Raw genomic sequence first — 15,322 nt, 5'->3', positions numbered from 1 at the left:
ATCAGTGGCTCTCTGCAGGGGTTGGTTTTGGGACCGCTCCTTTTTACGTTGTATGTCAATGATTTGGACATTGGAATTGATGGCTTTGTGGCCAAGTTTACAGATGATATGCAGATAGGTGGAGGGGCTAGTAGTGTTGAGGAAGCAGGGAGGCTGCAAAAGGACTTAGATAGATTAGGAGAATAGGCAAAGAAGTGGCAAATTAATAGTGCTGGGAAGTGTATAGTCATGCATTTTAATAGAAGGAATAAAAGCCTAGACTATTTTCTAAATGGGAGAAAATTCAAAAATGCAAGGTCTTGGGATTTCTCGTGCAGGATTCCCTAAAGGTTAATTTGCAGGTTGAGTTGGTGGTGAGGAAGGCAAATGCAATGTTAGCATTCATTTCGAGAGGACTAGAACATAAAAGCAAGGATATAATGCTGAAGCTTTATAAGGCACTGTTAAGACCTCACTTGAGGTATTATGAGTAGTTTTGGCCCATTATTTAAGAAAGGATGTGCTGACATTGAAAAGGGTTCAGAGGAGGTTCATGAGAATGATTTTGGTATTAAAAGGCTTATCGTGTAAGAAATGATTGATGGCTCTGGGCCTTTTCTCACTGAAATTTGGAAGAATGAGGGGAGATCTCATTGAAACCTATTGTGTGTTGAAAGGCCTAGATAGAGTGGAAGTGAACAGAAAGTTTCCTATGCTTGGTATGTCCATTTAGAACAGAGATGAGGAGGAATTTCTTTAGCCAGAGGGTGGCGAATATGTGGAATTTTTTGCTACAGGTGGCTGTGGAGGCTAGGTCATTGAGTTTATTTAGGGTGGAGCTTGATAGGTTCTTGATATGGGTCGAGAGGAAAATGGATCAGGTACGATGAAATGGCAGAGCAAATTCAGTGGACAAATGGCCCAGTTCTGCTCCTATGTCTTGTGGTCTTAAATTTCAAAGGTTCAAAGGTCAAATTTAATGTCAGAGAAATGTATACAAAATACTTCCTGAAATGCTTTTAAATTTCCTCAAAGAATTCCAACAGCTTTGTGAGGAAACATTTCCCCTTAAGAAAACCATGCTGACTTCAGTCTAATTTGTTATGTGCCTCCAGGTACCTTGATGTTTATGGAGCCAGAGCTGAGATACTGCTGAGGATCAAATCAGAATACTAAAGCAGACCACTCCAGCAAGGGGAGTTTGGCAGGATATACCCAATGAAAGGGTAAACAAATATTTTCATATTTAGACAGCAATATATGCTGCAGCCTGCGCTCAGGGTTCCATATGCCATTAAACTAGAAAGCACTTCAGGGCTTCATGGGGTGTATGCATCCTCATGTATAAATTATATTACAAACACTGACTTGGACCCTGTTTTATTAGGAGAGTTATCAAGGCGTTACATATTTTATTATTTTTGAACCTGGAATTGAATGTAAAATCTGTTATTTGGATCTTTTGCTATTTTTTTTTTACAGTTAATAAACCTGCTTTTACTCTGATCCAACTCATTTGCCTGGAGAATGCAATAGGGCTCATAACATTTCTAGTGAAAGAATTATACCAAACATGGTATAATTTCTGTTGTCTGACCCAGGACAATATAACAATTTAGAGTCTATAACAGCAAGTGTTATCTTATGGGAGTGAACTTCAGTATAGAAATATCTGACAACATAAAAATCACAGAATGCAATTTAACATTTCACCTGAAGATTGAGTACATAATGATCATAAGCAGTGCAAAATTTCCACCTCAGCACAGTTCATTTAAAGTTAATATTCGCAGCAAACCTAATGCTAAGTATTTAACTGCTGTGCTATATAAACAGAGTAGATGAGGAGCCATGAGGTATAATTTTTTATCTTAAATGCTCAGCCCATTATTCTCCCTCAGGCCATCCCATTTGTGGGATGATAAATCCAGCCCTGTAGCTTCTCTGCACATCTTCAGCACTCACCGAGTGGTTCAGTCCCAAATACTAGTCAGCTCCCTGAAGAGGAATTCTTCAAAGTTCAAAGTAAATATACCTTGAGAGTAAAAATCTTAACCCTCAGAAGATGGAAGCATCCTCTAATTAAAAGCCCTCCCACCCTGTTGTTACAATATCAGAATCAGGTTTATTATCACTGGCATTCACATAGGCCTTTCAGCCCACAATGTTTTTCTGACCTTAAACCTACTCTAAGATCAATTTATCCCTTCCCACTGACATAACCCTGCATTTTTCTATCATCTATGTGCCTATCCAGCAGTCTCTTAAGTGTCTCCAACGTATTTGTTTCTAACATCACCTCTGGCTGCACGTTCCACACATCCACTCTGTGTAAAGCATTTACCTCTGATGTTCCCCCTATACTTCCCTCCAAACACCTTACAGTCTGCCTCCTCGTATTAGATATTTCCACCCTGGGAAAAAGGCTCTGGCTGTCTATGTTGTGAAATCTATTGTTCTGCGGCAGCAGTACAGTGCAAGCCATAAAAATTATAAATAAATAATCCAAAAGACAAATAATGAGGTAGTATTCACGGACCATTCAGAAACCTAATGGTGGAGAGGAGGAAGTTGTTCCTAAAACATTATGTGTGGCTGCTGAAGTTTGGAGTGGACAGGGACAGGTCAGTCACTCTCTAAGAGAGGAAGACGTGGCTCTTTGCACAGAATCTGCAACAGCAAGTTAGGTTGCAGAGATGAGCAGCTAACAGTGATGCTCCCTCACATCTCAAATCACCTGGGATCAGTTGTAACCCTATGCGCAATTTCCATATTCTCTCTGCAACCCCATGCGTTCTCTTCGAATTCTCTGACTTCCTCCTACATCCCAAAGACAGGAAGGTAGGTGGGTTAATTGCCTGTTATAAATTGCTCCTACTGTGTAGGTGGGTGATAGAATCTGGGGGGTGGGAGGAGTTGAAGGGAATGTGGGGAGAATATAAAAAGGGATTACATATGATTAGTGTAAATGGGTGGTCAATGGTTAGCATGATCTTGGTGGGCCAATTGGCCTGTTTTCACTCTCTATGCCCTGGGCCATTCAGCCCAATTGTCAGTGTTTCTCAAAAGTGTCTCTCTCAATCCTTCGCTACCCCTTAACCCATTGCCACATTCCTCTCCCTATTTCTATTCCTCTCAAATACTTAAAAACAAGAAAAAATTTTCAGATGCTGGAAATCAAAGTAATACACAGAAAATGCTAGAGGAACTCAGCAGGCCAGGCCACATCTATGGAAAAGAGTAAACAGTCAACGCTTTGGCTCATATACTTATTTGTTTCTCCTTAACTGCACTCATGGTATTGATCTCAATTGCATATGGTAGAAAATCCTACTCCACAAACATTTCCTGGCTATGTTTCTCCTGAATTCTACATTTGATTGATGTTCGCTGTTTGAACACCCTCACAACATGTAGTTTTAAAGACCTCTGATAAGTTTCTCCACTCTAGAGAAAGCCTCTCGGTTGAGCAGTAATTTTAGATAATTTAAAATCCAACCACAATGACAAATCTTTCTCTCATATGCCAACTCATCTGCTCTGCTGTTCTAGCATTCTCTGTTATGCCTAATTTTAAACTGTTATTTTTTGGCTTTAATCTTACTGCCATAATGCAGTTGATTTCAGACAGGTGTCTCAGTGTAACTCCACTTTATTATCCGAACCATCCAGAGAGGATGGAGTGATGGCCTGTCAGCCTGTGATAAACCCTAAAGTCTGAATCTGTTAGTACACTACTCAAACACATCATAGTCACAATTTATACCACCAAAGGCTGACTCAAATGAATTATGGCTTTGCAGCTTTCCACAGTCATCCATTATCCTACATTCATAATCACTCTGCTACAAAATGGAGCAAAACTCCTTTGGAGGGAGGACGAGAGCCAGGCAACTCCTGATATCTGACTTTGCAACCAGCATGATTATGAACACTCCTCACCTTACTTCTTCTGTCAGTAGAAAACACATGGTCTCCATGCACTCAATTCAGCACAATACAACAAGGATAACTGATGAGGCAACTGATTATAGTTGGACACATCCTACACAGGGACACGAGAAATTATGACTAGGCTACTCCAACCCTCAAACTTCCCCTCAAATATGATTATGGCTGACCTGACCCAGGTCTCATCTTCTCTTCTATGACAGTTCCCCATCGCCATCAATTCTCTGAGCTTTTAACATTTTATCTACAGTACCACTTCACTAAGTGTCCCCAGTGATCCATAACCCATGCGGTGGAGATTTCTGAAGATTCACCACCCTCTGCAAGAAGTTCTTCCTACACACTTCAGTTTTGAATGACTGATCCCAAATCTTGTACAATGTCCTCCCATTCGAGACTCTCCCACTTGTGGAAGCATGTCACAATCTCTGCATTTTATGTTTAAATGAGATCATATCGTATTTTTCTGAACTCCAAGGAATACAGATCTAATTTGATTGGCTGGTTGTGACGGAACAAACCTTTGATTTGGCAATGAGACTGGTGAACATATCAATATATCCTTTCCTACGTAAGGAGAACAAAGCTATACAGAGTACTCGAGGTGTGGCCTCACCAACAGCCTGACCAATTATAACAATACTTCCCATTATAACCTCCAACCCTCTTCCAATAAAGGCCTATACACTACTTTCCTTCTGAACCACAGTTGCACATGCCTGCAAACATTCAACAATGGATGCACATAGGTACTCCTAGATCCCTTCCTACTTTGCTCATCTGCAGTCTTTCTCCATTTGGTAGTATAAGACAATATTAGAAGCTTTACTGGGAGGAGCTAAGAAAGATGGTGTCAGTTGTTTTTGCAGACCCAGGCAACTCCTTCCAGTTTGTCCATGAAACAGCTTATTCTTCTTCTCTTTTGTCTTTCTTTTCTTTTCAAGGTGGTTGGGGTTCTGCCAGAGTCCGTGATCTACAGCTCAAACTATAGTTCTTTGCAAGTGGCGAGTCTTCAAACTGGCTGTGTGGCCTGGCGCTTTGCTATCTCCAGAAACAGCCTGGAAGATGTGCGCTTTCGGTGAATGGCTCTGTGGACGACCCGGTTCCCAATTTCGCTGACTGAAGGGTCATGGGGGACTGAAACATCAGGACAGCAGCTGGTGTGTGCTGCAGACAGAAGGCCCCTCTCTTTCTCTCTTTTGATGGAGAGTGAGAGCTTGTCATTCCTCAAGTCGGGGGCTTAGAGAAGCAACGTGGAAGATTATAAAATTTGGTCTCGTTGTTGCAGGAATGATCTCTCTCTCTCGGGACTGTCTGAGACACCAAGGTGCTGGGTTATGGACTGCAGTTTTTGGTGGACTCTATTTCAAGGTCTCTTTAGGGGGCTTTTGCTACTGTTTGCATGGTAGGCAAAGTGGGGGGGGGAATCAGTGCTTCTACTGGCGCAAGTGGGGGGAGGGTTGATGCTTCTTCTGCTGCTGCTTGTTTGTGGGGGGGCTTGGGGCGTGATGTTTCTGTCATTCATTCTTTGGGGTTTCTTGTTTTGTGCATGGCTGCATAGAGTAAAAATTCTCTGATATTAAATCAAACAATTTGAGGAGCCCTGCAACCCCTCTGATTGAAGTGTTAAAGATGAATAGATTGGGGTAGGTGGTGACAAGTTACAGACAGAAGAATATAGTCACAAGACAGACCGCAGGTGCTGGAAATCTGGAGCAACACATCAAGTGCTGGAGGAACTCAGTAGGTCAGGCAGCATTTTTGGAGGGAAATGTACCATCAATGTTATGGGTCGCAACCCTTTGTCAAGACTGGGAAATATGGACTTCCTCATGTTTGATGGGGCAGAATAGTGAGTACACTACAGAGATGCAGACCAAAGTACTGCTGTGCCATTTTGTGGCATTTTCAAGAGCTCTTTCTTAGACACCATTCCCTTGCTCATCACCACCACAGCCCCAAATAGAAAAGCTGCTGGGGCTAGGGATCAATTGTAAATTTCAGATTTAGTATCACAACAAGGTTTAAGCGACAATTGAGTTAAGGTTATGAAATGGAGTTCAGATATAGATCAGTTATGTTCTAACTGGACTGCACTGTAGTGCATTGGTTACAGTGCCAGCAATCTGCGACCCAGGTTCAATTTCTGCTGCTGTCTGTAGTTGTAAGTTTGTATGTTCTCCCTGTGACTGCGTCGGTTTCCTTCAGATTCATATGTTGCGAAATTTCTTAACTTTATGGCAGCAGTACAATGAAATATATGATAATCAATTATAGAGAGAAAAGAAACTGAGCTACATTAAATATATATATGTCTATTAAATAGTTAACTTAAAATAAGTAGTAAAAAAACAGAAATAAAAATGTAGAGAGGCAGTTCATGGGTTCAGTGTCCATTTAGAACTTCCGGTAATCGTCCTCCCCCCCTTCACCATTTCCATTTCCCTCTCTCACCTTATCTCCTTTCCTCCGGGTGCTCTGGTTTCCTCCCGCATTCCAAAGACGTGCGGGTTAGGGTTTGTAAGTTGTGGGCATGCTATGTTGGCATGGTGACACTTCTCGGATGCCACTAGCACATCCTCAGACTGTGCCAGTTGTTGATGCAACACAACGTATTTCACTGTATGTTTCGATGTACATGTGAAAAATAAATCTAATTTTTCATCTTAATCGGACAGAGCAATAATTTCTCAAGTTTAGGTGCAGGCCTTTGCTTTAATGTTTCTCTAACTTGTTATCATTATAAATATCTTCCGAGAATGTGTACATCTTCTCCATTCTCCCTTCTGCCGCATTCTATCCTAATAAACGCTGGAGACTCAATCGAGTTTCTGAAAGAAGAGTTTCCAGATTTTGGCTTTTAGGTTTATCTGTAGTTCACAAGCTCCATTAAAGTATGGGTGGGTTGCTGATGGTCTATTTATAATAATGAATGCTGTCAAATGAAGGAGTGCTGTGCATCTGTTCTCTGTGACACTCCATCAATGCAAATCTACCTTTGACAAAAGAAGGGAAGTGCATTTTAATTTTTAGCACCAACATCGCTCAACTTGATGAGTGTAAAGCAATTCTCTGAAGGAAACATGATGAAGTGAATTCTCGTTAGTCACTTTACACATGTTACTTGCAAAAAGGCAGCAAAAATAAATGGCAAGAATCAGAAGCATTTATTTAAATGCCAGGCACATTTTAGTTATCAGTAGACAACAGCTGGCTGCACCCAATGCAACATTCAAATAACCTCCTCTGAAATAAGCCCTGCTGCCAAATTAACATTAGACCTTCACCCTGAATAAAAGGGTACTGCTCCCCATCATCCCCACCCCCAGGTGTTGTCTTTGTATCGGAATGAACACTTACAGGTGCCTACCTGTGGCACTCAATTAGAATATATGATAACAAGACAGAAAAAAAAAGCAATTTTTAATTAAATTCATGCAAAAAGGAAAACCAATGCAACTCAATGTAAAGAAAAGATACTCTACAGCACATATTTATGACTTTACTGTTTTTTTCTTACCATGCATTGTTTGATTTAATCATTGGATTGCTATTTTAAAAATTTTAAGATGTGATGACAAACCTTCCTACTTCCCTTCTCACAGATTTGGATTGCATTCCCTTTAGCTGTAAACCTCTGCTTCCAGTACTTTCTGCTCACTCCAGCTGGCTGCTGAACATTGTCAGAGTCTCATTTTGCTTCTGTAACTGGGAATTAGAACACAGAAGAGCACAGGAAGAGGACCTTCAGTCCACCGTGTCTGTGCCGACCGTGATGCCAACTCAAAGTATTCCATCTGCTTGCACATGCTGTATATCCCTCCATTCCCTACATCTTCATGTGCCCCATCCAGCTGGCTCCTGAACATTGCTGTTGTATCTGCTCAGCTGGTAACGTGATCTTATTACTGACCTACTAATCAATGTAAAAAAACTTGCCTCCATACCTCAATTTTAAACTTACCCCCTTTCAGCTTAAAGCTGTGCCCTCCAGTATTAGATATTTCTATGATGGGAGAAGGTCTGACTGTATCTATAGCTCTCATAATTTTATAAACTTCTATTAGGTCTCCCCTCAGCTTACACTACTTCAGAGAAAACAGCCCAAGTTTGTTCAACCCCTTCCTAGAGCTCATGCTCCCTAATCCATGCAGCAACCTGGTGAACTTTCTCTGCATCTTCTTTGAAGCCTTCACAGCCTTCCTGTAACGAGGCAACCCATAGATCCACACAAAACTCCAAATGAGACCTAATCAAAACTTTATATATAGTTGCAACACAACCTCATCACTAATTGAGGGAAGCATGCCAGACACTTTGTTTATTACCCTATCTACTTGTGTTACTGCTTTCAGTGAGCTGTGGACTTGTATCCCATGATCCCTCTGCCCATCAATTATTACTAAGGGTTTTTACTGTATACTTTTCTATAACATTTGTTCTTCCAAAGTGCAACATCTCGTACTTGTTTGGATTAAACTCCATCTGTCTGAATTTACAACTGGTCTATATCCTTTGACAACCTTCCTCACCATCCACAATTCCGTCAAATCTTTACCTCACAATCTACATCATTATGATCTTGTACTTTATTATTTACCTGCACTACAGTTTCTCTTTATTCTACATTGAAATACCTGGACAGATATTTCCAAAAGTGGGGGAGTCTAGGACCAGAGGGCACAGCTTCAGAATACAAGGACATCCCTTTAGAACAGAGATGAGGAGGAAATTCTTTAGCCAAAGAGAGGTGAATTTGTGGAATACATGGCCACTGACGATTGTGGAGGCGAGGTGATAGGGTATATCTAAAAAGGAGGTTGATAGGTTTTTGGTTACTAAGAGCGTCAAAAATTACGGAGAAAAAGCAGAGGAATTGGGATTGAGAGGGATAATAAATCAGCCACGATGAAATGGAGGAGCAGACTGGATGGACCAAATAGCCTAATTCTGCTTTTGTGTCTTTTAGTGTTAGAAACATAGAAAATCTACAGCACAATACATGTCCTTACCTGAGAAATTACCTAGGGTTATCCATAGCCCTCTATTTTTCTGAGCTCCATATACCTGTCCAGAAGTCTCTTAAAAGACCCTATCGTATTCGCCTCCACCACCGTCGCCAGCAGCCCATTCCATACACTCACCACTCTCTGTGTAAAAAAAACTTACCCCTGACATCTCCCCTGTACCTAATGTTATTAATGTTTTAACTTGTTCTACCTGAATTGATCTGTATGAACAAAATGCAAGGTAAAAGTTTCACTGTATCTTAGTAAATGAGACAATAATAAACCAATTCCAACTTTTGTGTCACCTACAAGCTTACTAATCAGCCCACCTATAATTCCACCTAAATTGATAATTAGAGTTTGATGCTTGCAGAGTGCAAGGATACAAAGGCTCTCCTTTTAGATGTTGCGAGAGCAGAAATGGCAAATAGAACTAATCAGGAACAAAGGTGATCCATTTGTGCAGAGGAATTAGAATTAGATAAAAGTTAAAGTACTTCTAGATAAGGTAGATAGACAGTAACAGCTTAAAAGAAAAATACAATTAATATTGGAAATCTTAAAAATAATCTTCAGAAGAAATACTCCTCCAATAGAGGAACTCACAGAGCAACATAAATACTTAAGAGCAATGTCCTTTTATTAGAATTCCGGTTTATTCGGTTCTGAGGGTGGATCAGTAGTTTGAAACATTAATTTTCTCTCCACAGATACTGCCATCAACCTTCAACCATCAGGCTCTGGAACCTGTGTGGGTAACTTCCTCACCTCAATTCTGAACGGATTCTACAACCTATAGACTTGCCTTCAAGGACTCTACAACTCAGCTTCTCACTATGACTTGTTAACTATTTATTATTACTATTCGCTTTTTTTGTATTCACACAGTTTGTTTTCTTTTGCCCATTGGTTGCTTGTCAGTCTTGCGTGCAGTTTATCATTGATTCTATTGTATTTCTTTGTTCTACTCTGAATGCCCACAAGGGTAAAATATGTGACATACATGCACTTTGATAATAAATTTACTTTGAATTTTGACTTATCAAGCACTTCCAGCAATTTGTGTTTACCAATAAATCTTAGCAAAGGTTTTCAACCCCAAATCTTTAAAATCTGGGAGATTTGCTAGTTGGCTGCCCTATAGTAGAACAGGGATCTCAAACAGAACTTCTCAAAATGGAACCATTGATTTCATTTACAACAGATTTAATTTTTAAGTTTACCTTGTTTGGTACAAACAATCTCTCCAGGAAAATTTCTACTGCTGAATATAATTTATTCAAAGATAAACCTACCTGCAAATGCACTTGAAAACAAGCCCAATGCATGCGTGTCATCCACCCATTTGATATCAAATCCTTTCTTCCTACCAAAAAATAGCAAATTTGCAAAGAAGAATTAGACATTTGTTAAAAATCAAATGTATTGGGAGATGCAGAGAGACAGAGTGCCCACTGGCAGCATTTGGCTGAGCTACATTGATTGCTAACTGCCAAATGTTGGCCTTTGTGTGTATTTACTTATTTTAATAAGGAAGTGTTTTGTGGGTTAGAGAGGGAGAAATTAGAATTTTGCATTTGGGAAAAGGACAGAATTGGCTTAATCATGTAAATTGCCTCTTGCCGCCTTGGTAAAGTAGCCAACATAATGAAACACCCTACTCAGAATCAAGTTTAATATCACTGATATACAGCACTGTACAAAAGATTTAGGCACGTATTTAGGCACCCTAGCTATATATATGTGCCTAAATCTTTTGTACAGTTTTATTACCACTCGCATATGCCATGAAATGTGTTTTTTGCAGCAGCACAGTGCCATACATAAAATGACTATAGTAGTGTGCCAAACTCTTAGGCACTCTAGCTATATGAGTTTTGCACACTACTGTAGTCATTTTAAGTATGGCACTGTGCTGCTGCAAAAAACACAGTTTATGGCCTATGCGAGTGGTAATACACCTGATTCTGATATGGGTCTCTATTGTGGACTGAGAATGGGAAGGGGGTAGGGAGAGGGGAATCACGTTGGGAAAAGAGGAAGGGAAAGGGGAAAGTAGGGGAAGCATCAGAGAGATGTTCTATAATGATCAATAAACCAAATGTTTGGAATCAAATGACCTTGGATGGTGTCTCAGGGCTGGGCGTGTCTGCACCCCTCCCCACCTGCGACATTTGCATAGTACAATTTGTCATGAAATTTGTTGTTTTGTGACCGCAGTGCCTTGTAATATGGAACAATAAAAACATGATAAATTATAAGGAATATATATTAAACATAAGTGAAATTAATAGGCAAGAGAGCAAAAATAGACAAAGAAGTGAGGTCGTGTACACGGGTTTATTGCCCTTTCAGAAATTACAGCGGTGGGAAGAAGCAGTTTCTAAAATGCTGAGTGCATGTCTTCAGGATCACTCTGGACACTCTTGCTTCTCTCTTCTTCTCCCTCCCATCAGGCAGAAGGTACAAACGCCTGAAAGCACCTGTTACCAGGTCAAAGACAGCCTCTATCCTTCTGTTAGAAGACTATTGAAGTATCATTAATATAGACTCTTGACTTTACAATTTCCCTCATTATGACTTTGCACCTTACTGCATGCCTGCATGCACTTGTTCTGTAACTAGCACTTTATCTGGCACTCTGCTATTGCTTACCTTGATAATAAACCAAGGTATCAATAGTAACTCTGCAGCCTCACGCAAGGAGTAATAGAACAGAGGAGAAATTGGAAGGTCAGCAGAGTGTAGGGTCCTGTGCCCATGGAAGAAAACTAGAGAGGGAGGGGAATGGGAAGGGGGGAAGGGAGAAAGGGAGGAGGAGGAGGGAGAGGGATGGGAGAGAGGGCGAAAAAAGGGTGGGGGAAGAGAGTGGGGAAGGGGAAGAGAGTGGGGAAGGGGAAGAAGAGGGGAAGAGGGAGAAAGGGGAAGAGGGGTGGAAGAAGGGGGAAGAGAGGGAGAAAGGGGAGAAGGGAAGGAGGGGGAGAGAGAGAGAGGGTGCGAGGGGGGTTAGGGGTTGAGAGAGGGTGAGAAGGGGAGGGATAAGGGGAAGGGGAGAAGAAGAGGGAAGAGAGAGGAGGAGGGGGAGAAAGTTGGGGAGGGGAGAGAGGGGGAGGGGAGAGAGAGGGGGAGGGAGCAAGAAAACAATTCAGCCTCAAAAACTGTAAGTATGTAATTGATTTATTATTGTCACACAGACCAAGGTAAAGTGAAAACCTTGTCTTGCATGCTGTTCATAAGGATTAATTCATTATAGAGGCAGATTGAGGTAGTACAAGGAAAAACTTAACAGAATTCACAATAATATGTTACAGATACAGAGAAAGTACAGTGCAGGCAGACAAGGTGCAAAAACACTATGAGGTAGTTGTGAGGTTAAGGGATCCACCTTGTACTAGGAGACTTCAGTAGTTTTGTAACAGTGGGATTCAGCCTGGTGCTATGAGCTTTTAGACTTTTTAACCTTCTGTCTGTTGGGAGGGGAAGAAAGAATATCCAGCATGGGTGGGTCTTTTATTTTGTTTGCTGCTTTACTGAGGCAGTGAGAAGTGTAAACAGAGTCCACGGTGGGGAAGCTGGTTCCATGAGGTGCTGAGCTGTATTCACAACTCTCAGCAGTTTTTCGTGGTCATGGGCTGAGCAGTGCCCGTACCAGCTATAAACAGTGATGCAAATGGAGACCAGTCTTCATTCTCTACGTGGGTGGGGTGGTGGAGGAGGTACAGAAGTAGCTTTGGAATTGCTCATCTGCATCTTGAATCTATCTTTAATGATGCTGGAGCACTGTTGATCCACTAGAACAATATATAATGTACTTGATAAGGCAACAGTATACAGACAAAACAGAGGAAAGCATAACATTAACTCAAATAAAAATCATACTTAATAAGCAACAGATGTGGAGTTCAGTGTTTAACAATAACTAGATACTCTCCCCATGTACCATGGAATCAAAAAACAAATTCTCTTCCTTCTCACAGAAATATAACAGTGAAACACAGCCATTGCAATGAATCTTGTTACTAATGTAATGGTGTAATTACAAGCTGTTTAGAAATTAATTTTGCACAACTGAATACTGGATTTACAATTCCTGTTTATAATTCAAGTAAAAGTGGGGAGCAGACAATACAGCTTGATTAGAAAGTCAGAACTGGGTTTATATAGCACCTTATCAACACTCAAAATCACTTCACACTGAATAACTTTGAAGTCAGTTGCAGCTGTTTAGTGCGTGGCAGTATTCCACAGAACAACATGCAAACTATTTTTGGTTTAGCTGGTGAGAAAAACCATTCTGTTCAGAGAATTAAGATAATTTTTTGCTCTGTATAATAACACCATAAGATGTAGGAACAGAATTAGGCCATTCAGCCCATCTAGCCTATTCTATCATGGCTGATTTATTATCCCTCTCAACTCCATTCCCTTGCTTTCTCCTCATAATCTTTGATGCTCTTGCTAATCAAGAACCTATCAACCTCCACTTTAAATATACCCAATGGCTCAGCCTTCTTTGACAATGAATTCCACAGATATTCCACCTTTTGGTTAAAGAAATTCTTCCTCATCTCTAGAAGGACTAGAGATGAGGAAGAATTTCCAGAAGGACGTCCATGTATTCTGAGGCTGCGCCTTTTGGTTTTAGACTCCACTTGTAGGAAACTTCCTCTCTACATCCACTCTCTATACGCTTTTCAATATTCAATAGGTTTCAATGAGATCCTCTCTTATTTTCAAAACACCAGCAAGCAGATGCCCAACGCCATTAAATACTACGCATATATTAACCTTTTCATTCCCAGGATTATTCTAGTAAACCTGCTCTGGACTCTTTTCAATACCAGCACATCCTTTCTTCGATAAAGGGCCCAGAACTGCCCACAATACTCTCAGGTGCGGTCTGACCAATGCCTTATAAAGACTGTATTAAATGGTACATTTTTGAGAGTGGATGTAGAAAATGGGGTGCTAGATTTCTTGTTTCAATCTAAGAATTTGATCTTTGACAATGGAGAAAGAAGGTGCTGGATCCTGGAGCAACAAACAGTCTGCTGGATGAACACAGTGATTCAAACAGCCTCTGTGGGAGGAAAGGAACTGTCGAGAATTTGGGTCAAAACCTTTTATACTGACCATTTTCCCTCTCCACTCTGTCCTGATGCACAATTTCAACCCAAAATGTTAGCTGCTCCTTTCCTTCTACAGATGCTGCTCAACCCACAGAGTTGCACTAGCTGATTGAAGATCTTGGACAATGTTTGTTGCCATAGCTCAGCCACGAACTTGGTGAGGGTCTTGAAAGCAGCACACTTTACTCCATCTACCAATGACATTTCACACTGGAATGTTACTCAATTACCAAGAAAAAAATTTTAAGCACAATGGGTACGTTACCAAACTTGTGTGTAATCTTTGCACAGCTAGTTAACAATCTCTGCAGGTCATGAAGGTGAGCACTAATGAAGGATGTCAATCAATTCACATACATCATCTTGCATTGAACCTTATGCTTCTCTCCCTCACTGCAGCTAGAAGGCTTGATTGCTTTGCCTACAGTACCTAACCAGGCATTCTCACTATTAATCATTATTTGTGCTTGCTGACATTAGAGCTGTTGGCATTTACAGGTTACCTTCACGTCTCCTTGTTTGTGTTTTAACTTGAAACAATGGTTCTGGATTAAACGTCAGCTTTTCACATATCGACCTCTCGATAAGGTCCCCTACCATTACAAATTCTTGGAAGGTTTTGAAAACTACTTATGGTCATTGAGGAATACAGCATGGATAGATGCTCCTTGGCCCAACCAGTCCATCACCCTGGCACCCACCCAGCTAGTTTTAATTTCCTGCATTTGGCCCATATCATCCAGGTTCCTCCTCTTCATTTATCTATCCAAGTGTTTTTTTTAATGGTACTATTATACCTCCTCAATCACTTCCTCTGGCAGCTCATTCCATATTCTTGCCACCCTCTGAATTACCCTCAGGACCCTTTCTTTCCACTCTTATCCTAAACTTAAGCCCCTAGTTTGGACTCGGTTGTTACCATCCATCTATGCATCTTATAAATTTAAACAACACACATCAAAGTTGCTGGTGAATGCAGCAGGCCAGGCAGCATCTCTAGGAAGAGGTACAGTCGACGTTTCGGGCCGAGACCCTTCGTCAGGACTAACTGAAGGAAGAGCTAGTAAGAGATTTGGAAGTGGGAGGGGGAGAGGGAGAAAAATGACGGTGAAGACAGGAGGGGGGGGGGGATGGAGCCAAGAGCTGGACAGGTGATTGGCAAAGGGGATATGAGAGGATCATGGGACAGGAGGCCCGGGGAGAAAGACAAGGGGGGGGGCGAACCCAGAGGATGGGCAAGGGGTATAGTCAGAG

The 15,322-nt window shown here is 41.1% G+C and overlaps 1 protein-coding gene across 8 annotated transcripts in view; it reads right to left on the bottom strand.

Annotated features, from left to right (window-relative positions):
• The window catches only part of r3hcc1l (R3H domain and coiled-coil containing 1-like), a 333,433-nt gene that overhangs the window by 137,319 nt on the left and 180,792 nt on the right, over positions 1-15,322 (bottom strand). For 6 of the 8 annotated variants that reach the window (XR_010020964.1, XM_063071400.1, XM_063071396.1 and 3 more), the window contains exon 4: positions 10,235-10,305. The exons of the other annotated variants lie outside the window; for them this stretch is intronic. Coding sequence is in view for 5 of the 6 variants with exons in the window: in XM_063071400.1 (XP_062927470.1) it covers positions 10,235-10,305 (71 nt within the window). In the remaining variant the exon portion in view is untranslated. The remainder of the gene's footprint in view (positions 1-10,234; positions 10,306-15,322) is intronic. 8 annotated transcript variants of the gene reach the window in all.

The sequence above is a fragment of the Mobula hypostoma genome, chromosome 19 (genome assembly GCF_963921235.1).
Source record: "Mobula hypostoma chromosome 19, sMobHyp1.1, whole genome shotgun sequence".
Taxonomy (NCBI): Eukaryota; Metazoa; Chordata; class Chondrichthyes; order Myliobatiformes; family Myliobatidae; genus Mobula; species Mobula hypostoma.
The sequence above is the reverse complement of the archived record's forward strand: the minus strand, read 5'-3'. Positions and strand labels throughout refer to the sequence as shown.